The following is a 24,928-nucleotide window of genomic DNA, read 5'->3' as shown; positions in this document are numbered from 1 at the left end:
TGATGCCTCTAAAGGTTGGTCAACAAACTGCAGGTATCTCGGTAACAATGTATCCAAACCTGGACACAGTAGAATTCAAAGACATCAGAAACTGATGCAATTATTGTGCAATCAACTTGTTGTGTGGACTGCATTTCAAATTTGATTCATCCGTTTGGCCACTCTATTACGCAGCACTACATTTCATACATGACCTAAAACTTATGGAATATATAAAGTGTAAGGTGGTATAATACTTCCCTGTTTAGTTTTACCGACTGTACCATGGGTGCTGAAGACTGAGGGGGACGATCCCGTCGCTGCGCTTAGAAGGGTGTTGACTGGCTGATGCAGAGAGTGGGCGGGGCCGACTGCTGGGGTTTTCCGTAAATTTTCATAAGACTTCAGGCAGTATTCTTCATATCTACAGCGTCTGTGCAAGGGGTGGTGACAGCGTACTACATCCCAGTGTTTTCGGTCTCAAAGAAGGAATACAAAACATACGTGTTTTATTGGGAGATTCAACACTAAGGAGGCATTGTATCTCGCCAAAATGATGGAGATTGAATTGCCCAAATTAAACTCAAGTCAACAGGTAAATGAACGTGTTAACTTAACGTTACATGTTGGCTTTAACATCTCTTGTTCACCTTTCCTGGAGGAGTCGTTGCCTTAGAGTGGGGACGACTTAACTTTGTAAAGACATTCAGCAACAGTTATCGTATGTTGTGTGGTTGAATTCAAAATGAGATAAGCCCATATTTTTGGTGTTTCCATATGTTTTTGGCGTAACTTATGTGATCGATAGCGACAGCGGACAAGTTTAGCCAGCTCGCCGATTCATGTAGCCTTTTGGAATATAAATGAATGATCCATATCCATGTGTTTCATTTGAAGTAGCTTGTCGGTTGACCTTTGGAAATTTGTGCTAGGTTGGTTGTCTTTTTGTCTCATGAAAGGAACACGTTATGTGGACTAATAGTTTAATCAATTAAAATACACAATATGGTTAGGGAGGCGTTTCCAACGCTTCCGAGCCTGCGCCTCTTACGCACTCCGAAAATTCTGCAAAGTCATTGAAGACGGGTTGTCCTATCCAAAAACAACTAAGCAGATAATCAGTAAAATGTAAAAATACGAACAACTTTTGGGAAGTATTGGTAATCTGTGTTGTATACGATGTTAGGGAGAACGGAACGTCAGAAATGTCAAGAAACTAATAGATTTTTGCTCATCGCGCTCTGCTTGCTGTTGGCCGTCTAGAGTCCCCTGTAATGCACCGGGAGCCCTAGCGTGTGATCCATCGTGAAGATGGCATCAGTACCTTTGCTCTATACAGTTGGTTGCACAACCGTCGGGCCCCATCCAGGAATGTTGTTGTTTTCTTTAAAACGAGATCGTGTTGTTAAGAGGGTGATCATACAGATTAAATAGGTCTCCTCAAAAGTGGCGTATTTGTGTCCACGTGTGGTCACATTGAGGTTATGTAAGATTTCAGTACCAACTTTAGCCCTAAGCTAATGGTAGGTCAATACAACAGCTGTAACTGAGAGGATTAGTTATGGTACATTGTTATGAAGAATGTATAGATGCAAACTGATCATGTAATCATCATTGAAGATATGAAATTCAATTCAAGAGAAATGCCTGAGATGCATACAGACAGTTCAAATCAATTGATGAACCTGCTATGTGCTTGATATATCCTGGCCTAACGCATTGTTGAATATGCTACATAAAGTGTAGTGTTGAATATGCTACATAAAGTGTGCCATCACATAGGCCTAGTAATTGTAAACCAACTGGCCTCCCCTGATCCTCAACACTCCCCCCCATGCCATGAGAGACAATGGGAAGACAATGGACAGGCTTGATAAACTGGTTTTGTATGTGCCTGTGCCAGGTTCAACTTTTCATCCAGACAGTAGATTTAATATAATGTCTCATGTGCCTCTCCAGTATACTGACATGACTCAAACACATGCCTGCTCACAAGTATTTATCTTTACAACTTATACTGGCAACACTTGACTGAAAGTATTTTCCGCATTTTGGCACAAAATAAATGTTGTCACAATAAAGGAAGCAAGGTTGTCAGTAGATGGCATATACTGGCATTCTCCTCTTCCAGGAAATCAGGCTTTTATTAGCTTGTTTCCTCATTTGTTCAGAGCCCACACTTACAAGTCTTTTGAACAAAGAAGAAGTAGTCTGTCTTGAAGACCCTTAGTTTATGTAGGTTAACCTTTTGTTGGTTACCATTGTGTACCTTATTACATAATATTCACATAATTAATGTCAAAGCACAAATGATGAAACACAACATAATGATATTCAAGGATGAAATATGGAAAGAAAATTCTGTGATGGGTTAACGTTATTTAGGCTACATGGATATTTTAGTGGAAAGTATCTATAGGTCAATTGATGAACAGACTTTTAGGAGTCAGTTTTGAAAAGACTACATCTGGTCAGCCTTACATCACATGCCCCTAAAAAATGGCCTCCATAATGTTAGTGGGGACCCTTAGGGTGCTTTCCTACAGCCACCCTGGGTAGCTCAACATAGCATCAGCTAAATCTTCAACTACACTTGCCAGTGGTGGTTGTAATAGCACATTAAACACATAGTCATATACTATTTATGTGGTCCCTTGACTTTTAGAAACGTTTGTCACTTCAGTTTAAAGCCAGTAGAAGAGTGGCATATGGCAATGGAAGAGGACTTGGTGCCAGTGCGATTTGTCTGGATAGTAGTTTGTTATGCATCACATATCTTGAACTGGTGCAGACCAATTAAAAACTGAATGTCTTGATTTACCATTTAATGTAATGTTGTTTTTGTGAAATGTATCCATTTTTACTAATTTTGCAATTTTCACTGCCCAAGGAAGTTACACTATTCTATTCACACGGTTAAAAAAAGCTGTGTACAGTGGTTGAATATACAGAAACATACAGGTGACCTGTTGAAAAACACTAGGCAGGCATATCGTGCAAGACTTCAATTTGTTGAAGTTGTTGTTTAGACATTTCATCATCCCTCCCACACCTCTAATCTAGGGCTGGAGAAGTGACCTGACTCACCCAAGATTAATGATCAGTCAAGTGGGCCGGTGTAAACTAATGACGTTAGACACTCTTCCTTTCAAAGCTGACACTGACTAAAGTCTGTACGAAAGTCGAAAAATAGTAATTAATAGATAGTAATATCTACATTGGCCCAAAGTTTAATAGTTTTACAACCATGTTTTATGAACGTAAGTAACCAGCTATTAGGCAACACATATCTAGCACACACACTGTTGGAAAATATTAGAGTTGATCATTCTTATTGATTCCCTACTCAAATTAATAATGTAGACATACCATGCAAATGTTAATGTTGAGTCGTTGTTTTTGGGTAGAAGTTAAACCACAACTTCCCATACCACCATAGGCACACTTCTGCTTTGTAAACTATCCCTTCCTGTCTGCATTTCTACATTTCATCATGTGATTTGTGGCCACATGGTTGGATGTTTCCTTTTGACCCAGTATACTGGCTTTATGCAACACTTTGAGACTCTTGCGCAAAAAATTCCCCCACTGTAAATAATCTCAGTGAAATGGATGTTGTGGCCCAGGGGAAAGACTGACTGTTTATCTTTTGACATTCTTCTTTTAATAGGCCGCTAATAGCAGTTGGCACAAAATCAAAGGGGTGGGGAGATGAGTTTTTATAACCACCCAAGATTTTAACTTTCAGCATTTTGAATGCAGTTTATGATAGACCAGAGACAAGAACTTGACAGAGCCCCAACTGTATTCCAGTCAAGGTCGTACCTGTCATTTTTGACCACAGTAGTAGTAAAGATATGTTATCTCTACATAGCTATTTATCAAACCTGCTGAGCAGGTTATAATATTGTTGGCAGGGCTCAAATCTTTTTCTGTTAAGGGCAGCGGCGTGGGTAGTTTTTAAACCTCAGCCAACCTGCCACTGATTAAATATTAACATTACTTGAGTGTTTGGCACGCACACTGTAAGGAGAAATAGAGAGACTCAATCCATTACTGTCTGATAATTAATGTTGTGTACTAAAGGTGGATTGAACATTTGAATCTTGGCCTACAAAATACACAAATCTTAAGACAGCAGAGAATACAGGATCTCTAGTGATCGAGCTGAGTAGAACTACTATAGCATTAACTTTGTACAGTCATTATTAGGTTTAAACATAGTTATTACTTGGTTATGAAACTTTATATTAAACATTGGCTATTACTTGATTATGATGGTTACTGATGGTTATGTGCTAGTGCTATGTCTGACATATCAGAGAGGCAACTAAAACTGAAGAGGATATAATTTGATAAAAAAGTAGCAATATTTCCTCCATATACACAATTCTTTTTTTGGCCTTTTTACCCTTATCTCTGTGTTAGAGAGATGGCTCAAGATTTTCAATTCTACTTCTTAAAAAAATAACACACCCTCAGTGTGTGGGTGGGGACTTGACACATGGGACAAAAAGGAGAAGTGCATCTATTATTCATGGAGTCGTCTTCATTACATCCCCGATTACATTGTGTTGGGTTCGGAGAAGTCAGGGCAGCAGTCCTCTGGGACTGGGTGGGGCAGCGCTGAGGTCCAGTAGCCTGGAGGATCAGAGCCTCCTGCCTGAGTCCCACAAAACACACGTTCACATACACGCGCGTACACACACACACACACACACACACACACACACACACACACTTCTCTCTCTGATCTCCTCTCTCATCTCTCTCCTCCACCCTCCACCAGGACATGGACATGATCGACATCCTGTGGAAGCAGGACATAGATCTGGGGGCGGGCCGCGAGGTCTTTGACGTCAGCTACCGGCAGAAGGAGCACGAGCTGCAGAAGCAGCGCGAGCTGGAGGAGGAGAAGCGCCAGCAGATGCTCCTGGAGCAGGAGAAGGCCCTGCTGGCCCAGCTGCAGCTCGACGAGGAGACGGGCGAGTTCGTCCCCCGCGCCGTGCCCAGCGGACAGCCACAGCCTGCCACAGACACGCCCTCAGAGGTCAGTCTAGTTCACACACGTACACACACACACACCCACACACTCAGGGCCTCTGTGCTCCTCCCTCTTCTCACCAGGTAGCTAGGTAACCACCATGCAGCAATTAGGAGGACACAGGTGGCTCTGTGGCTGATGGGGTTTTGTTGCAGCTCGACGGTTCATTTAGACCTGGGCAAATACATTCTCTCTGTAGAGCGGCTAGGTATACACTGACTGTCTTTTGATCTGCCTGATAATCTATCTGAAAGCTGGAAAGTTAAACATGAGCGAGTGTGCGGACAGTGCAGTGTTTGAAATGACATTTTGTCCTGCTTGTTTGTAGAATGTTGCCTTCACTGTGGATGGAGAAGCCATGTCCTTCGATGAGTGCATGGAACTGTTAGCACAGACATTCCCGCTGGTCGAGGCAAGTGAGGTGAGAGGAAATCACCAGCGACAGAGCTCACTTTGTGTTAAAATCAAAAATGGATTCAACTTCTCATTCGATCTTGTCATTTCCTCATGGACCTCAAAATGCTAAAAATGCTTTCTATGATTTTACAGACTGCCGCCCCTTGCCTGGGCACTTCCACACCACCCACAGCCAACAGTCAACTCCTGATGGCTCCAGAGCAGCCACCTCTTATCCAGACTCCACTGCTGCCCCCCACACAGAAAACATGGCCAGACCTGGACCAGGCCTGGATGGAGCTGCTCTCCATCCCTGAACTAGAGGTAGAGAGGGAGGGAGTTGCTCTTATCCCACCAAACTGGTCTAGGACTGCGAGAACAACAGATATTTCTCAGAGTCCTTATATTATTCTTAGTGTTATATTCAAACTGTAATGATATTGTTATGTGTGATGTCTTACTGTGGTTATTCATATTTATATTAATCACAAGATGAATGTTACAGAGACTTACCTATGTTTTTCACTCCTTGCAGCAGTGCCTGAACATACAAATGCCGGAGCCCAGTAATTACTTGAGCACAACTCCAGCTCCAGAGGCACAAGATCCGAGCTATGGCCTCTTCATGCCGGGGCTCCCAGATGCCGTGGTGGCCCAGCCCAAGTGCCCGCCTGAGTACATGGGCAACTTTGATGTCAGCTTCCCTGGCGCCGCCACTGGCCCGACCAACCTCCTGAGTCAGATGTCGCTCAAAGCCCCCGACACCGTGGTGAGTGGCAACCCAGATGAGTTCTGTGATATATATTACCCCGACCTGCTGAGCACATCCAAAGCCACGGAGACCCCCGAGCCCTGCAGCACAGTGGGCATAGCCTGCCAGGTCACAGAAACCCCAAGCAGCTCGCCGCTCGAACCTTTAGACATGCGGGAATTCTCAGCCGGAGATCCCATCATGAGCAAGAGTGAGATGATCATGGAATTCCCAGATTCCGACTCTGGCTTGTCCCTGGATGCCAGCCCCAACATAAGCTCTCCGGAGAAGTCCGTGTTTGGGGACGGCTCGCTGGGCTTCAGCGACTCCGACATGGACGACTCGGACAGCCCAGGAAGTGAGTCCGACTACTCGGAGATGTTCTCCTTGCCCTTTAGCACCAACAGTCCCTCAGGCACCACCAGCACCAACACCCCGATGAGCCAGCGAAAGAACCGGAAGTCCAAGCATGCCAAAAATGACCTGGCGGAAGCGAGCGTCCACGGCAAGCCGCCCTTCACCAAGGACAAAGCCAAACGGCGCTCGGAGTCCCGGCTGTCCCGCGACGAGCAGCGGGCCAAAGTCCTCCAGATCCCCTTCACCGTGGACATGATCATCAACCTGCCCGTGGACGACTTCAACGAGATGATGTCCAAGCACCAGCTCAACGAGCCCCAGCTGGCCCTGGTCCGCGACATCCGCCGGCGCGGCAAGAACAAGGTGGCGGCGCAGAACTGCCGCAAGCGCAAGATGGAGAACATCGTGGGGCTGGAGTGCGACCTGGACTCGCTGAAGGAGGAGCGCGAGCGGCTGCTGCGGGAGAAGATGGAGAACAACAGCAGCCTGCGGCAGATGAAGCAGCAGCTCAACACCCTCTACCTGGAGGTGTTCGGCATGCTGCGGGACGAGCAGGGCAGGCCCTACTCCCCCGCCGACTACTCACTGCAGCAGACCTCTGACGGGAACGTCTTCCTCGTCCCCAGGGTCAAAAAGACACTCATCAAGAGTGATGGCTAGCACTTATTACCCCTCCTCTCCCCTCCACCAAATCTCTTCTTTTCCCTTTCTTGCGGTACTGCATTACTCTAGCTATGTACTATGCAAAGATAACTTTATAGTTGAAATTTTGCTTATGCGTAAAAATACCAAACAGAAAAAAATAGCAGAACTATTATATAGTTTTTGCTTATTCTACTCTTAATATTTTTAATATCTATTGTTGTTTTTTACTTCTTTATATTTCTCCCCTTAAGATTCTTTTATCTGTATGGTTTGTAAATACATTTATACTTTGTTTGCTATTGGAATATGACTCTGTACTGTATATACCACATTTTAGTATGCTAATAATTTTGTTGCAATCACTGGCACTTAAGTCTGTTTTATATCTTAATTTACAGTTCTATGGCAATTTTATCTCTGTGCTTTATAAAAAATAAACTATTCAGTTAATCAGGCTACATTTTTGTCAGTGCTGTTCTAAGTGAATGTAAATTTGATAAAGGGCCATTGGAAAGCTTGCCTGAAAGACCCTATTGAACACACACACACACAGGTCAGACCATTTATGTCCTCAATACTGTAACACCAGACTTTGACACCAATTAGTGTTCTGTATGACCAGTTCAGGTTTAGTTGGTCAGTAATGCTTTTGAAAACAGTTGAATTATGCTCATGGATTGACTTGAAACATGTATTTTTAAAGAAAAAAAAAAAGAAATGTGTTAATACTTCCGTGTGAGCTGGATTTTTCATGTGTGATAGCTTAGACTGCTCTAAATCTATGAGGTATTTCTGAAGTGAAGCTTGACATGCCATTACGCAACAGCAGCTCATTGTTTGAATGCACCTCGTGTGAAACATGCATGACGACTTCACAAAGCTCCACTGACAAAACACTTTAGAAAAGCAAAGACCTGCACATTGTAGTGTTTGTACTCTTAGGCACTCTCACCCACAAACATTACCTTTGAACACCCAGCCCATTCTCCCTTTCACAATGCCTGCCCTCTACACAGAGTACAGAGGTAGACAGAGCAGTTAAGGTAGCTCAAGTAGTTTTTCCTTCTCCTATTCCTACCTACAATCTATTAATCACTGCTTTTACAAACAACAGGGTGGACAAGTTAAGCCACAAACTTCAGGGTATTTGACAATTATAAATGAATCATTTTAGAGATGCCAAATTACGAAAGAAGGCATTACATTACAATAGCACACAAACTGGCATCAGACAAGTTCTGCCACACGTACCCTCATGTGTTACAAAGACATGACGCGATCGGACATGTAGAATGAGAATCTTATTCAAATAGCGTTGTGGTTTAGGCTTTCACAAATCGAATCACTCTGTGTGTGGGATATGAGGCTTTGATGGCACGCACTCCTAGACAGCATAGCGCTGCCTTGTGACCCTATGGAAATGGTTACCCAATGCCCTTAGACCCTGTACTCTTGGATACTATAGAGCATAACAAAAACAACCACCACATAGGAGACTGCACAAACTCATGTAGGTGCTCACAGCAAGAAACCACTCTATTGTTGGAAGAATACTTTATTAATAAATAGGCAGTCTATAAAAAGAACAACACACTTTGGAAAACTGAACGCTGTAGGCTAATACTATTAAAAGGACTTACAGTAGAACATCCTGAAATAGGGCCACTACTCACAAGTCAGCAGACAATGCACTCATTTATGCTCCCCTGCTCTAATATTCTTGCAAAGCCGTATAAGCCAAGGAGCAATAGTATGTGATATTTACTGTACATAAGAGCCAATGAAAACCATAGCTCCATATCTCCTCAGCTGCCCTTTTGAAGTCCTTGTATTGTTAAACAAATTTGTATGAGCATTTACATGTTCTGATAGGCTCTTTGATACATACTTGTTAACCATTCTGTATTGGTGTTTGCTGATCTGGCCAACTGGTCAGCCTTATTGTGCTAAACTTGTATACATTACCATCTTTCTTCCCCATTTGAGGTGTCTGAAATAGATGAATGCAGAACAGCGTGATTCATGACCACACACTCTGTGGAAAAACACTTATCCTTACCCAGTCAGTACCTTCTGGTGGAAGGGGTCGCTTCTTTTCCCCCAAATCTGAAAATCAAGCAAAGTGGTTACTCTTACCTTGTTCTTAGACACTGCTCCATCTTCTTTTAATCTGCACTGTTACTGACAGTGTGAGCCCTCTCAGTCACTCCCCTCCCAGCACTGGCTCTGCAGCTAGGCCTACAACACACGCGACGGGCAAACTGACACACTACTTGAGTCTCAAAAAAAATCCAGGAACTTACTAGCTTCTCCTCCAGCGGCTGTCTCTTGAAGGTACCACTAGCTCTCGACAGAAGATGCTGGCTATTGGAACACTGCACAGCTTCTTCAGAAGGTGTAGTTGTGGACGCTGGGCATATTTCTGCCTCCTCTGTTCTGTAAGAACTTGCTGACTTGACCACTGCTCTGGGCTGGACAATGTCATCCCTCAACACACTGTTTTATACTTGCCCATAGTCAGTATGAGGCCACTTGTGGGAGGGGAGGGGGTGGGGGGTCTCTTCATACCGACTGGAATATCAACATTTTAAGATGTCTTCGGCCTACAATTGGACTAAGGAAAGGTCCTGTTGCATAGGTTGCAGAAGATCTGAAGTTTGAACATACTGTATATACACACAGCAATAATGATAATTCTACACTTGCATTGGAGAAAAGAATATACCCATTTTATGTCCATCTGCCTCACACCCAATGACGCACTACACTACATAATAGAATTTACTACACAACTTTATTCATCTGGTGTTCCACTTTCCAAAATATGTTAACAATCTAGAATTCTGTTTGTACAAGTTGTGTAAAAACACATGCCCTCCAGTTTGTGGGTGTCTAAACTGCATACACTATCTCTTCATACAACCAGGGATAGACAACATACACTTATAATACAAAAACACACTTGACACTGACAAGCAAAATCACCAGTGGTTAAAACTCAACACAAAGTCTTTAAAACAATATAAAATAAAGTTAAAACTGACACTCCCTAGCCTTTTCTTCATCAGTCATTTTAAATAACAGAGGAAAGGCCACAGAATGGTTTTGTCTACAGGAAACAATTTCAACACTATTTCAAAAGCTGACGGCACATTTACTCAAAACAGTTTTGTATTTTTTTCTTGTTTCAATTCCTTAAACCACTAGCACAAATCACACGGGATTTAATCAGGTGCACAAAGGGAAAAAAAGATATATTCATTCCTTGGGTGGGGGAATCTAGCATCAAAGATGATGAAAGGAATGTTGACACTGTTTCTGTTGTCACTAGCTACTCTTGCACTGTAGCTAGGGTGTAAGGGTCTTGCCAAAAAGGAGTCTCCAATTAACGCTGCAGTAACTTTTTTTTTTTTCCTTTTCTGACTATGGATCCTGGCTCCTCCAGTGTCCTTCTACTGCTCTCAGACGACTGTCTCAATGTAACCTGCAGCTTTCCTGACAACTCCTTTGCTCATCTCCTCCCCTGCTAAGAACTGAAGCCTGTTGAATGGATACAGGATAGAATATATTGTTATTCTACAATTGCACATCTTCAGTCTGCACAACTGGTTGCAGATGAACTGAACTTACCACTGATTAGTTCAAGTTAATATCGCCGAGAGCCATAGCCACCACCGCCACCAGCACCTGAGCCATAGCCACCTGAAAAGGAACCAAAGACATTACTACATGGGGACCAAAAGCCCTTTGTGTTTTGTGAGGTGCTGCATTGTCAGAATAGATTCATTACCAGTGTAGGGTCCACCCGAATTTCTTCCACCAAAGTTGTTTCCCTTCATGGGTCCATAGTTGGACTGCTGGCCGCCATAATTCCCAAAGTCATTGTAATTTCCACCTCCTCCACCACCACCAAAGTTCCCTACGAAACAATGACACCAGCAACAGCAGATCTTTACCTGGGCTCAATCCACATTTTATAATCCATAGTTTACAGCCTCTTTCACTACATCCTCTCCTTATCTCTTGAAACGGAGTTGAAATCTTCGAGAATCTGCTTATCTTATCATGCAAACAGTCGCTTCTGGTTTTACCAGATATAGCTCTGCTCCTGGCATAATTTCCAACTTTAATCCAAAATAACTAAAGCTTACTCACTAATGCATATTTTTTACTTATAAGCATGTTGCAACAATTCAACTGCATACTGCTTTGCATTGGCATTCGAATAAAAATAATCGGATTACGATGTATCCTCATAAATCTCCATTCAAAAAGTGCCCCTGAAAAATCTTTGTTTGAAGCGACCGGTAGCTTTAACACTTCACCCATCCCCTTCATTTGAAAACTATTCAGTACTATTCCCCCCCCCCCCCCCCATCACCAAAACATGAGCATATAAAGTGGAAGGGTAGGGTGAAGAGGAGAGACATTAATATTGAGAAGAAAAATATGTGTCTGGTGTATTGATTGCACACTTGCAACTTGCAGCAACAATACCTCCAAAGTTTCCTCCATCATTGTAGTTATCATATCCTCCAAATCCTCCTCCATGGTTGCCATAGCCTGGACTGCCACCATAACCCCCCCGACCCCCTCCATAGTCGCCGCCACCACCATAGTTTGGACCTGTGGGACAAAATAATTAACATTACACAAAAGGGACAATGAAGAAAACATCTCAAAGATGCCTCTTTTTGCAAACATACCGTCTCCTCCAAACCCATTGTAGCCATCACCTCCATAGCCTCCACGGCCGCCGCCACCACCACCACCACCACCGTAACCTCCTGCAAGATGAAATGTTCTTATTTGAAGGTGTGAATATCAATAAACACAATGACAACTGCCACCCCCCCAAACATACACAAATGCAATCTGAATTTACTGAAAGCAATACCTACCTCGGCCAAAGTTACCCCCTCCAAAGTTACCACCACGGCCCATGAAGTTACCACCTCCACCAACTCTGTCTAACAAAACAAGTTGAATTGTGATGAGCCTACATTACTACATATTAACTAACATATTGTTTCTGTAGTAATAGCTTTTGAGTACAACATAGCTTAAAGCAATAGTTCGGAATTTTGGACATAGGACCTCATTTCCAACTCAGTCTGGGTGATATAGGTCGGTGAAGACCATTTTCAGTGAATTTCTGCCCTTCCTATGAGTTGCAGTGTTCATCTCGTGCTATTCTGGTGCCAAGATAACGCAAGTCAACGGTAACATCCAGCCTGCCACTGAAAACACTCCATAGAACACCCGAAACAAATACATTTTAACGTCAGACTATCGATGCACATGCCTAGTGTTGATAGAACCATGTTAGAAATAAAACGAACCTTGCATCGCATTGCAATAGCCTACTTTGTTCCCTGTATGGCAGTGGCGGATTGATATTGAGAAACTAGTCCCTCAAAATGTAATAAATCATTGAGTTGCAAGGTTTGTTTTATTTCTAAAATTATTCTATCAACACGGACATGTATATCGATAGTCCGACGATTTAATTGACTTGTCTCGGGTGTGCGGTGGAGTGAGTAAGACTGTTGTTGATGTCAGACTGATGTTACCGTAGAAATGTGTTAGCTCAAAACCAGCGTTACCAAAGGGGGACGCTGCAACAGAAGGAAGGGGCTAAACGCGATAAAAACGGTCTCCACCGACCTATATAACCTCGGTAAAGTTGGAAATGAGGTCCTATGTCCAAAATTCCGAACTATTCCTTTAAGGACTATTTTACTTACTCCTTTGGTTATTGGCTGCTTGCATTTCCTGTTTGGGCAGTGCTTTCCTGACCTCACAGTTGTGGCTGTTTATTGTGTGATATTTCTGCGCTGAAAATCAAAATAGAATATTTAGCATCAAGTGGTTAACTAACAACAAACAACTTTGTGCTGATGTTACATTGCAAATGACCTTACCGACAATTTTATCCACAGTGTCATGGTCATCGAAAGTAACAAAACAAAATCCTCTCTTCTTGCCAGTTGGACGGTCTTCCATGACATCTATGCTCTCAATCTTCCCATAGCGCTCAAAGTATTCCCTTAAGTGATACTCTTCTGTGTCTTCTTTGATCCCACCAACAAAAATCTTTTTTACAGTGAGATGAGCTCCTGGTTTTGAAGAGTCCTGTAGGAAGAATATGTAACTTAATACAAAAACAAAACAAAAAACCTGATAAAATTTAACTTCTGACACACACTAACTTGACAGAAGTGCAGAGGATAATACCTCTCTGGACACAGCTCTTTTGGGTTCCACCACACGCCCGTCCACCTTGTGAGGTCGTGCCCCCATCGCAGCATCCACCTCTGAAACACAGGAGTATGTGACAAACCCAAACCCTCTGGAGCGCTTGTTGGCTGGGTCTCGCATGACCTGAAAGGAACAAATGGTTAAAAAAAACATCAGCTAGGCTGTTGATTCATTTGTGTTTGAATGCCAGACTAGACTCACATCGTCATTACAAATGATTTCGTCTCATTTCAGCCACACCAAAAAACACAAGTGATTGAGACAACAAAATCAATCCCTTAGAGCTCTCAACCCATTTAAATGTATGATTGCCAGGAACATTATATATACCATACTATATTATTGAGCGGGCATATAAACTGTTTTGTATTATACAGTTATTGGAAATTACTTTTTGCCATGTACTTATGTTAAGGAGGGATCTAAACACATACCACACAATCTGTAAGCTTCCCCCATTGCTCAAAATATGCTCTCAGGCTGTCTTCTGTCGTTTCAAAACTGAGGCCTCCGATGAATAGCTTCCTGAGCTGCTCAGGCTCCTTGTTGTCGTGACCCTGTTTACATCACCCAAGAAACGCAAAAATCAGATAAATCAGATAAAAGCATACTATATAAATATTAAAATATCATTTCAAATTAACATTTTAAATGGTGCCTTTGGACATTAAAAAAACTGAAGGCCAACGTCACTAGCTGCGTTTCCATTACAAATATGCGCAAAAACTTTGTCGATATTGTCTTAATGTCGAATATCACAATTTTCGCAATTGCGGTGTTTCCATTACATTCGGCTAATTAATTTAAAATCTCGTGTATTCTCGCGTGCTGTAAGTCATTAGGAGACATGGTGGTTATCAACATTACCCAGATTTAGCCATAGGGATTTAGCCTACACTAAATGCATTCAAATTGCCACCACGGCACGCTGATTATCAGTCATTAGGCTATAAGCCATCAGCGGAGGAGGCCTACGTTTTGGTGGGGCAGAAACATAAAATTAAAAATGACATATTTCACAGGAGTTTGTTGTAGTAGGCCTATGCTTAAATCATGTCACAGCCATGTCAGTGGAATATTTCGTAGATCAGCCCAGTTGATTAGTTTCTAAAACTAGAATCTAGATTTCTTTCAGCACCGTTCTCATCACGTTAAACCAGCAAAGCATAGCAACGTTGTTGCTATGGGTAAACAAAACTAGTTGAGCGGTTGCGTAGCCTATGCAGCGTTTTTGAGAAAGTGTTGTCGGCAAGTTCACAGCTGTGGATTCAACATTTTAGAATGACACGAGCCACTTTTAATGAAAAAAAAAATATTGTTTTACATTATTCTCCCGGTGCCACTTCCTGTCGGCAGTCTTCTTCGTCGGTTTCGTTCCTCCTAACATCCGGTTGTTGGATCAAGTGACTCGTCAGATGCGAAAAAAGTGTTTCCATTGCAGTTTTGCGAAATATACAAATTTCGATACGCTCGAAATACCACCTCACCCGAGCGCAAAAACTTTTTATCGAAACATGTGAGTTTTTTCGAAATGTGTGTGTTTCCATTAAGCACATTTCTTTTCGCAACTCTTAATTTGCGCAATTTAATGGGTAATGGAAACGCAGCTACTGTCAATTCGCCCAACTACATTGTTGCGCATAAACATGGGCTGGTCTAAATGGCGTAGCCTATGTAGGAGTGCTATCATTTTCCCTGAATACATCACTAAATGAGACAACTGTTGCAACCATGCATGTACAAACACACGGGTTCTAAGGATTATATGCATGGCTACATGTTGTACATTTAAAAAAAAACATGACATCTCATATTAAAGACCTTGACATGCCGTATCGAGAACATTCTGTCGAGCTATTCCCGCTGCGCCATTTTAGGTCTTTCCTTCGACTCCATATTGTTATAGTTGAATATTAACACTTATAAGTAGTTAGCATGAGTGACGTTCTAGGCAAACACAGGGTCGATAGGAATCAACCAAATTAATTATTTCAATGAGGTTCTCGCAGCTGATCCATAATTAAAACGTCAGATGCAGCACGCACAGAATGCTCTTACCTCTCGTGCTAATCACATTCAGCTCGCGCCTATTGCATTCGCTTGCTAGGTTGACATTGTAGTCAAATGAACATGAACGAGCTTTACATTACACATTTTAATTGGCAAGTGAGGAGACTCAACGTAACATGTTTTAGCCTTTAGAACAAGCGACAAAAAGCATGAAGGTAAGTTAGTAATCTCCTGCCAAAGAATGTACCTAACGGTAGTATGGCTAGGAAGTTAGCACCACTAACATGCCTGGAATGAAAATACTGTGCACAGCTAGCTCATACTACTGAACCGCTAAGTATTACATTGAACACTGAGCGGTATGTATAACCAAACTAAACACGAGTTGAACATTGATAGTCTGCACAATTATTCCTGAATATACCATCAATAAATGCACTTCACCTCCATATCGCCACACGGGTAACCCTTCTTGCCGCTATGTCAGAATTCAAGACAGCAATAGATGATTGAAGAGAAAAAAGGGAAAGATTCCGCTTTCCAGGCTCGACTAGTCAAATCACCAAGAGCGGCTATGATCATGACAGAGTCTGGACTCTAAATTGTGTATATTCTCCAATTTGAGCATTATATACGTTTTGCATTATGTATTTCGTTGTGAGAGTATGTGCATCTTTATTCAAATATGCAAATGCAATGTAGACAAAGAGCTGACATGAATAGAAATTCCTGGAAACCAGTAGCCTAACTATCTGACACAGGAGGCCTCAATCACGGATCTGAGGGAGCAAAATGCAGGAAATTAGGTTTCGACCTCAAGCCTTTCTTGTGTTGAGTTTGTTTCTTTTCTTTTTCTTCTTGTTTGTTTTCTGTTTGTTGGTGTGTTTGTTAGCTTTTGTTAGTCTTGTCTGTGAATGTTTTGGTGATTGTCTGTCTGATGGGCTTATAATGGTGCACCGTGCAGTGTGTCACATATGGGTTTGATGGGAGCTGTTCAGTTTCTCTGTTAAGCTCCTGAGCAGGCGAATTCCCAGTCACACAAAACAGTAACCAGTATCTGTGCCTGTATATGGTCTTGCTTTGTGGTGTGATAGTAGGCCTATAATGCCAAGACCTCTGACTGAAACATGGGGGCATTGTGTGCACTGTGCAAATCTTTCTTTAGATTTTTTTTTTTTTTTAATCTTCAAAGCCACTTATAAGCCTTCAAAACAATAAATAATAATAAAAAAAGGTATGACAACAATACGCATAATGCCGCTTATAATGCTATAACAGGTTGACATAATGTCATGGTTTAGTCTACAAAAAAAAGAAAGAAATCTGACCCACACTGTGAAAATGTAGGCTAGCCTATTTCACTTGGATTACGCAATGTTATATATTAAGATGTTTTATTTTATTAGAAGTGTACTAATTCAGAGGTAACTACCAGTCATCTGTGGAATCAAATGTCATTCATTTTTGTAGAATCGAAATGACTGGATTGAATGGTGAAATTCTGCCATCTGCAGGTGATTTGACAAGCATGGGATTAAAGCTGCGTCTAATTTCTTTTTATGCAAAGGTCTTATGTTGGGGGTTGAGAGATCTAGATGTAGAGATAAAAGAGTATTTTTCCACAGGTAGCTCTGATATTTACATATAATCATTTAAACGTATATTTACTTTTTGTTTAGATTTGATCAAAAACTGTTGTATTTTGAGTCACACATAAAATGCATAGGATGGAAATTATCTTTATCTCTTTATATATTTGTATATATGCACTTTTAAAATAGTCACCAGAGTATTACAGTGCATCATTAGATTATGCTGTTGGCATTAAGGCGTCTTATTGAAAATCAGATGCATGGATTTCATTCAATTTATGACTGCTTTATGGGTTGGAATAATGTCTGTCATTATCATTACAGTGCGTGTGAAAAAATACAGCCTTAATAAAAATAACACTATTTCATTTCCATTAAATGATGACTTCCATTTATTAGCCAGTTGAAAGGAAAAGGGGTTGAGATTTAACTTGAATGAAAGATCTTGCCTGTTCAAATACAAACTGGTACTATTAACTATAGATAATTAATTAAATAATTATAAGTAGCGACAATTTTGATTTACACAAGTGAGGTAATTCATGTTTGCTGGACAATGCATGACAATCGATTATTTCTTCTTCGCCTACTGTACATAAACTGAGCATTTTCTCTTGTCCAACTGTCTTTCTCACATACGCAAACAAACAAATACTAAGGAATGCATCTAATGACATCATGACAAATCCATTGAAATGTATACTATATTTCATTGTGGATTACGTGGCATGAAATCACCACCTATGTTTGTTCCACTACATTTATTTCCTAATTAAACTGATAATGAGATTGAGACCTGGTAACATAATTTTCCGCTTCGCTGCTTGGCCTTAATTAAAGGAACAATGCTAAGTTCAAGGCTCTGAAATGCTCTGTTTGTGACACGAAGAAGTTATCGAGTAGGGGCTAGGGCCACAACGCCGGCAGTGTCATTTCAGGCATAGTTCTAAATCATAGACTTGTTTTCTAAAACAAATGGGGTATTTACCTCTTTATGAATGCAGCTGTCATCACATTTAAAGCATTTGTTTTAAGCGCTTTGTTAACATGTGTCAGAGGCCTTAAAACTCTGTATAATCTGATCATGAAATACTGATGGGAAAAAAACTTTTGGAGACAGCCACAGCACAACTGTATACGGCTTCATGGTACTTCAGTATAACTGGGTGGTTGGAGCTCTGTACAAATCTAAATGCTCTCTCTGTCCACATTCATTTTATAGATCTGTGCTAAAATGCTACAGAACTAATGAATGACAAAAGTCTGGACAATGCATTTCTCAAAGAAACGGAGTCATCTTGTCTGTGATATCCATTCAGAGAAGAGTCCATTTGTTTGGCCTTGACTACGCAAATTCTTGGCATGCCAAGACTGGGGCTCCCTTACTGAGATCATGATTGGCTGCACCTTGCAAGCCATCCTCACAGTCTGCAATGTCTTCCACCTTTTTTTCCTAGGAGATGAGCTTGTGCATTGAAAAACTAATCGGTTTTAACCAAACTAGGTCGTTGCTACAGTGTTTTTCCACTTAGGAGATGTGACGATTTTGCAGAGCATTAAAGATAGAGTGGAAGAGGATGGACTGAATGTGGAGGACTCAAGCTAGCCAGTATCTGACCCTCACAGATGGATGTTGATGGATGGGTGTGTTGTATTGATGCTACCTCTGTGCGTCTCAGTGAAACCCACGGATGGTGCTGTTTGTTTGGCTGTTCATCACACCTCCTTACTCTTTTGAGAGCAGCTGAGCTGACAACCAGATACATCATGGTGTCCTCCTCCACTGCTACTGTACACTTCAGGCAGCAGTCTGGAGCTTGATGTGTCCTCTCAGACTACACTGTCCTTTCATAGTTGGCCACGCTCATCATGTTCAACTGTTTTTTTTATTCTTGTTTGCTGTGAGCTATAGGCTTCAGAGATGACTCATAAGAGAATGGAACTGGTTGAAGTTTGACTTTGCTCAGATTGGTCATGTTGAAGCAGAATTTTCACCCTGATCTGAGCTGTACAGCTGTGAGTGAGTCTTTATAATACTGATGTGACCAATAAATTGCTTTGATTTACTGACCACTCGCTTGGTCCAAGAAATTCAGCTCAGGAACACGTATTTGGCAGATAAATGTATGAGGTAATCAGATCTGGAAATAGTAGGCACTAAGACGATGTAGTTTTAAAGACAGCACTTAAGACAATAATTAATCCAAGTTTTATATCCTTTTAAAATTCCAAATTATGTTTTACCATTTATATATGACAGTAGCCCCTGTCAGCAAAAGGTGTGCATAAATCTTTGTGAAGGAGGGCCCACAGGCTGCAAATTGCCTCGTTATTCAGGGCATGTATGTTCATTATGTGCCAGTTTCTTTATTCCTGTTGAAACCTCAGGGACAGATTTTTCAATTTTAGTTAGGCTATATTAGTCCACTATTAATACGTTTAATATTCCAAATTATTTACCAAAGGCTACATTGGATACTTTGCCCTACACAAAGGAATATACTTTTGGATGATCTACATGTTCTTTATTTATAGACTTGAAGAAAAGTGATGATATGGTTAAGGCTGCACTTGAACTCATGCGGGCCTCTTTCAAGTAGAAAGCCACCAGTAGATGGCGCAGTGCCATTTTAGTAATGTTCTAAGAAAATGTAAGTTAGAGATGGGTCTGTATTGAATTGAATTTTATTTCAATCTTAAATAACTAGATACATTTTTGTTCATCTGTTACTCATACTAGACTATATTTAATATAGCTTTTAGGAAAAAATACCCTCCCTATTTTTAAGCTTCTGCCCTGCATTGTTCATCTCTTCCATGAAATGCAGTTGAGTTTGAGAACTCACTTAGGAAAAACACTCTTATTTTTTTTTGTCTGCAGTATGTGATACAAAATGTATTTTATCAGGTCAACATAACACTTTCAATGAATTGTAGGCTATGACACTGACGTGTTTTGCTGTTACGGTTATGGAATTTGGCTGATGCTCTTGTCCAAAGCGACAGAAATAAAAACAATAGGCTATAATAGCCACAATTGGTAGCCTACTTATTGGTAAAAAAAAGACTACATTATGGAGTGTAGCAATAATGAACAATATGCTAATGTCAATGCAATATCAATGATCAACAGCCTAATGAAAATAAACAAATACTATAATATAGGCCTACATAGACCTGTGTATTCTTGGGCCTCCTTTTTATCAACTGTCCTGCCCAAATCTGACTTCTTCTAATGTAAAGTGCTTTGGGTCAACTTCTGTTGTATTTAAATGTGCTATATAAATAAAAGTGACTTGACTTGATATACAATCTATAATTCATAAGAACCGCTTAAATAGGCTAGGTGTGCGGATATGAGCCTTCTTGAAAGACCCAAATGTCCTTTGTCGTTTTCGAAATATCCTCTAGATGGAGCTATGATCCGTGGAACCATCAAACCATGCCATTACTTTATCAGAGATGAGGTGAAGGCTACTGGCTAAATATTAAGATTGGCCGATACTCTGTCATGCATATCCAAAGTTTAAATCTATTTTATTTTCCATGATACATATAGTCTGCATATTACTTAACCATAGCCTATAGCCTAGGTTTATGCAATTTTAGGATCATCCCTTCATTTTCAACGAATCAGTAGGCCTAGGCCTCCCAAACAGCTTAAAAACTCAAGATAAAGAAGGGGGGAAAAAACAGAAAATAACATTTGCGGCTTAACAATCATTTCCAATCATGCGGTGAGGTTTTGCAAGCCGCTTGGCCACTGTCGCATCAAATAGATATAGATAGCTATGAGGGTCCCCATATCCTCAACAAACAGGCCTATTTAGTTGTCATCACGTGTTCTATTGGGTGAAATTCGGTCATACCGCCGCAATCGCAAGCCAAGATAAACTCGTCCAGCCCAGCTCGACTTCACCTGGAGCGGCGCAGACCCTGCTGCAGAAGGTGGACGTTGACCTTGCCCTGGGAAAGCACTGCACTGCGGAGGTTCCGCCACCAAAGGGAGGCCCACCATAAAGCACTGGCCAGCATGGTTTCCCCCCAGACGGACATACGCAAGTGGAAACAGAGAGGAAATGGAGAATCAGAGCGGGGGAACCAAAGTCAATTTAGTCACCGTCTACCATGCAAGTACAAAGACAAGGGCGCTCATCAGTGCTGGTCAGATCTTCTCTCGCAGGAATTTCGAAAAAGGACAATTCCCTGCATCTGTTTCCTGCTCTGTTAAATAGAGGAAACTCGCTGTAAATCACACCCAACATTTTTAAAAATAGACCAGAGGTGTTACACAGACCAAATCCAAGATTGAAAAGGTTGTGGTTGCCTGAGCTCATACATTGATTGGCATTAGGCTACTGTATTTTAGGTAGGCTAACTGCATTTGAAGTTAAATATGGATAGCCTGATTTATCTTCCAACATTCACCAATCACTTAACTACATTAGGCTAATCATTAATCAGATTAGATTAATTCACCCACTTTTAAAAAACAATGGTTCTTGTTACTATGACAGTGTAAAAGACAAAAAAACTGCATCTGAAAGATGATGGAGGCTAAACCATCTATAATAGGGCCAAGATAACACTTAAATGTTATGGTTATCACAAAAAGCTATACAAACGCATTCAGGAAAATGCTTTTTAAAAGACATAAGTACTGTGAAATCAGCAGGCTTTTGAAGTTTATGGAAACTCAAATTACTGCATATTCTTTCTTCATGGGCCCCATAAACAGCTCTGCATGATCCCCACTGCAAGGCCAAACACCAAAGCAGTGCAGTCATATCAATTATTTTACCAGAGCCATTGTGCTCCCAAGAATGATGCATGTTTATTGCCTTTCGTAATGGTATGCAAGGGGGATAGCTCGCCCCCTGGCTGATGCCCATGACTCCTGCTATGCTAAGAAATGGCTTTCACACTCCACGTCCAATTTCACTACGACACTGTTTATTCAATATATCCTCCGTACTTTTCCACATTTGAGAAAGGGATTATCCAGTGACCTGCCAAAACTTTGTTTAATCTTAAATCATGTCCCCTTTAAACAGAATGTACAGTTGCAGGCCTACTGCAGCCTCCTGAACTGACTCAATCAACGGAAAATTAAATATTATACTCCACTGTGATGCAAAGTCCCACTCTCTTGGAATCTCATAATTTACACGATCATTTCATCTGGGCAAAATATGCTGGTGATTTGAGAAAATAACGCAGCTAGGGCCACCCGTTAGCTCTTCATAAAATAAGGATCCACTGGATGCACTGTCAGAGAGAATAAACCGCTTTGCAATATCTCGGCTCAGCATTGATCCGGGTCGATTTTGATTTACCATATTGAATTATCCATGCAGATTGATACATGGCACCCATCTTGCCATTTATTGATACAGTGAACCAAAGCATGGCAGAATCTCTCTCTCTCTTTCTCTCTCTCTCTCAGACTCTCTCTCTCTCTCTCTAATGAGCTACAGGCCACAGCTGGCCCCTTACTAAAAATAGAGAGATAAAGGCTGCCTTCTTCAAAGAGCTCTGGGAGCAATAAAGCAGCGTAGGCCATTCGCCTCAGTTTGTCTGCGACACACATAATAATTCTTCTGCCGAGCAGAGAAGCAAAGGTTACATCCAAAGCATTCACCCTAAAACGTTAAAGAAAATGCCCGGCCTCTAATTAAACTTATCTGGGAGTCTTGGGTTTTTGAGCTCAAACCCCTCTCTCAGTGTGTCGATTTTAAAGGTTTCAGCTTATGCAGGCGGAAGGTAAGGGAGATATGGAGCTTAAGGAATGGTGTTGTGAATTGGCGTATTGATGTGTGGAAGAGGGCAGGGATGCGTGCTGTAATAAACCTTTATTTACTGTCTCTGCATGGGCTGTGGCGCTTCCCTCCACTGCTAATCGCCAGCTTACGGCCGGAGAAGGAAGAGGATGTAGCACGAAGGCGGAGGAAGAGAGAAGGAGGAACAGGGTGGAAACAACAGCCCCCATCTCACACTTCTATCAGGTGAATTACACTGAATTGTAATTATTATTAAAAGTAATCTGGTCATTAATTGTTTAATAGCTGAGCTCATGCTTATAAAAGCTTAGTGGGGGGCAGCATTAGGTCCTGCTTGATGCTGGGTGGGTAGTGAGTGTTTATAGTAAAATCATCCATCCCGTAGCCTGAGCTGCACTCATCTCTCTGCTTGTGTATATTTGTGTGGGGTCCTGGCAGTTCGCCTGTGCGGCGGCGTCTTCAGGTGGTGGGGTGGATGACAAAGAAAAGGCGTCCGCTCTTTGCGGACCCTAATTTCTGTTTATAGTCACCAAACGAGTGCAAAAATGCTGCTTTCACAGTTTGTGGGGTGCTATTGTGGAGCCGCGCGCAGCACCGCAGACAAAGGGCTGCAGGGCTGATGAAAGCCTGAGGAGTGTGGAGGGCAGGTGTTTTCCTGGGTCTCCAGGGAAACGGCGACTACACATGCCCCACAGCCGCTGGGCATGATGGATCGATGGAGGCACAACTGACTCAGCACTTCAACCAGCCTGCCCGGGACCCGGGCGCAGAGGACCTGATTGAAGCCCACTGTTATCTCACAAACAATAACAAGCATTCATCTTTTTAGTGTGCCGTGGAGGACCCTGGGCCTCCGCTGCACTCCACGGCTGGGGCATCGCTGAGAAATGATGGGGCTGCTGTTGACATGGGGATAGCACACACTCCTGAAATGAGACTTCTTGTGATAGTGTTGATGTGTGGATGGATCTCCAGGAAACAGCAAATTAATTTTCAACACCATTTTAAAAATGCTGTATGCTCAAACGCAGGAGGTAACTGAAAGAAATATTGAAAATGCATTTTAAAAATCACATCTAAAATATATTTAAATAAATACATAAACCTTCCAAAGGCCATTGTATTGTATTGTATTTGCTCCTGTGTAAAATGTCAAATATCACCTATGTAGTAATAACAGCATTGTAAAATATAAGTATTATCTGCTAATAGTATAATGCATGAATTTGGATTAGTTATGTTCCACAAGCCATTTCAAAACATGCTCATACTCACACACTCTACTTTTAATATGCCATTATTTTGAATTCATTAGTAACTTTAAAAAGCATGCTCCAGAAATCTGTTCATTCCTAGATCAACACCTATCACAATGCTTTTTCACTTTGAGATGTATAGATGCTTTTTTACTTTTAGATGTATAGATGCTTTTTCACTTTTAGATGTATAGATGCTTTTTCACTTTTAGATGTATGTATCTTGTGAACTTAAAACCCATCTGAAATTCTACCATGAGTAGCAGTAGCAGTTCACAGTCATGTCTGAAGAGGGAGCTTTGTTCATAGAGGTGTCTTTATAAACATCAAACATAACATGGCCATCATTTCAAAATGGGACGGATGAAGTGTCCAATATATCAAGCAACATAAAGAATTCCCTCAGGCAAAAATCTCCAGGAAAAAAAGTAAACCAGGAGACAACAGAAAACAAACAAAACAACAAAGGCTAATCTTAACCAACAATACCACCCTTAGCAAATATGATTAAAAGGTGCTTTGTGTGGGGTGGGGTGGTTTCTACACAAGAGTGCAATAAATCTTGTTATAGGAAATAATTGTTTACAGTTAAAATGAATGTAACAGTCATTCCTCAGCAGCTAATAAATTAAGGGTCCTTCTCATTAGCATCTGAATTGATCCATCGTAATTCTAACACTCAGCACACAGCGTGGAGTTGGAGGAGTTTCAGCTTGCTGCAACACACAGCCACTAAAGTAGACTTGGACACAACTGCACAAGACTGCAGTCAGGCTGTTCAGTATTATGTTTCATCGTATAAATATTCTGGCCCATTTTTCTTTGTAATTTTATCACATTCGCCGATATATTTTGCT

The 24,928-nt window shown here is 41.4% G+C and overlaps 2 protein-coding genes and 1 long non-coding RNA gene across 7 annotated transcripts; 2 read left to right on the top strand and 1 right to left on the bottom strand.

Moving 5' to 3' along the window:
- The first annotated feature begins 406 nt into the window (after nucleotides 1-406).
- On the top strand, nucleotides 407-7,630 carry nfe2l2a (nfe2 like bZIP transcription factor 2a). 3 transcript variants are annotated; one of them, XM_062533864.1, is made up of 5 exons: nucleotides 407-574; nucleotides 4,769-5,029; nucleotides 5,352-5,435; nucleotides 5,573-5,743; nucleotides 5,955-7,630. In XM_062533864.1, exons 1-5 carry the CDS (start codon nucleotides 533-535, stop codon nucleotides 7,185-7,187), a joined length of 1,791 nt encoding a protein of 596 aa, XP_062389848.1. In that variant the 5' UTR covers nucleotides 407-532; the 3' UTR covers nucleotides 7,188-7,630. The 3 variants fall into 3 exon arrangements, with proteins under 3 accessions (XP_062389848.1, XP_062389847.1, XP_062389846.1); XM_062533863.1 differs by having other exon boundaries at nucleotides 5,352-5,444; nucleotides 5,958-7,630; XM_062533862.1 differs by having other exon boundaries at nucleotides 5,352-5,444.
- A 1,081-nt stretch (nucleotides 7,631-8,711) lies between these two features.
- Nucleotides 8,712-15,947, bottom strand: hnrnpa3 (heterogeneous nuclear ribonucleoprotein A3). 3 transcript variants are annotated; one of them, XM_062533860.1, is made up of 11 exons: nucleotides 15,888-15,947; nucleotides 13,868-13,990; nucleotides 13,410-13,556; nucleotides 13,097-13,307; nucleotides 12,920-13,009; nucleotides 12,074-12,142; nucleotides 11,879-11,959; nucleotides 11,670-11,798; nucleotides 10,963-11,091; nucleotides 10,803-10,874; nucleotides 8,712-9,278 (listed from the first exon to the last, which is right to left on the bottom strand). In XM_062533860.1, the coding sequence occupies exons 1-10, from the start codon at nucleotides 15,891-15,893 to the stop codon at nucleotides 10,819-10,821; spliced, it is 1,041 nt and encodes a 346-aa protein (XP_062389844.1). In that variant the 5' UTR covers nucleotides 15,894-15,947; the 3' UTR covers nucleotides 8,712-9,278; nucleotides 10,803-10,818. The 3 variants fall into 3 exon arrangements, with proteins under 3 accessions (XP_062389844.1, XP_062389843.1, XP_062389845.1); XM_062533859.1 differs by lacking the exon at nucleotides 8,712-9,278 and adding an exon at nucleotides 9,948-10,712; XM_062533861.1 differs by lacking the exons at nucleotides 8,712-9,278; nucleotides 15,888-15,947 and adding exons at nucleotides 9,948-10,712; nucleotides 15,868-15,886.
- On the top strand, nucleotides 15,509-23,722 carry LOC134078156 (uncharacterized). The gene is made up of 3 exons (XR_009938824.1): nucleotides 15,509-15,658; nucleotides 22,942-23,040; nucleotides 23,376-23,722. It is a non-coding gene; the product is annotated as an uncharacterized LOC134078156 (long non-coding RNA).
- The last annotated feature ends 1,206 nt before the right edge of the window (nucleotides 23,723-24,928 follow it).

This window comes from Sardina pilchardus, chromosome 4, assembly GCF_963854185.1.
Source record: "Sardina pilchardus chromosome 4, fSarPil1.1, whole genome shotgun sequence".
Lineage (NCBI taxonomy): Eukaryota > Metazoa > Chordata > Actinopteri > Clupeiformes > Clupeidae > Sardina > Sardina pilchardus.
The sequence above is the reverse complement of the archived record's forward strand: the minus strand, read 5'-3'. Positions and strand labels throughout refer to the sequence as shown.

Coding starts and splice junctions, on each gene's coding strand:
- hnrnpa3 (XM_062533860.1), bottom strand. Junction 11,799..11,878: donor CAATGGGTTTGGAGGAGACG/GTATGTTTGCAA, acceptor TTTGTCCCACAG/GTCCAAACTATGGTGGTGGC. Junction 10,875..10,962: donor TTCGGGTGGACCCTACACTG/GTAATGAATCTA, acceptor GTTCCTTTTCAG/GTGGCTATGGCTCAGGTGCT.
- nfe2l2a (XM_062533862.1), top strand. CDS start 533: ATGATGGAGATTGAATTGCCCAAATTAAACTCAAGTCAACAG. Junction 575..4,768: donor AATTAAACTCAAGTCAACAG/GTAAATGAACGT, acceptor ACCCTCCACCAG/GACATGGACATGATCGACAT. Junction 5,744..5,954: donor TCTCCATCCCTGAACTAGAG/GTAGAGAGGGAG, acceptor CACTCCTTGCAG/CAGTGCCTGAACATACAAAT.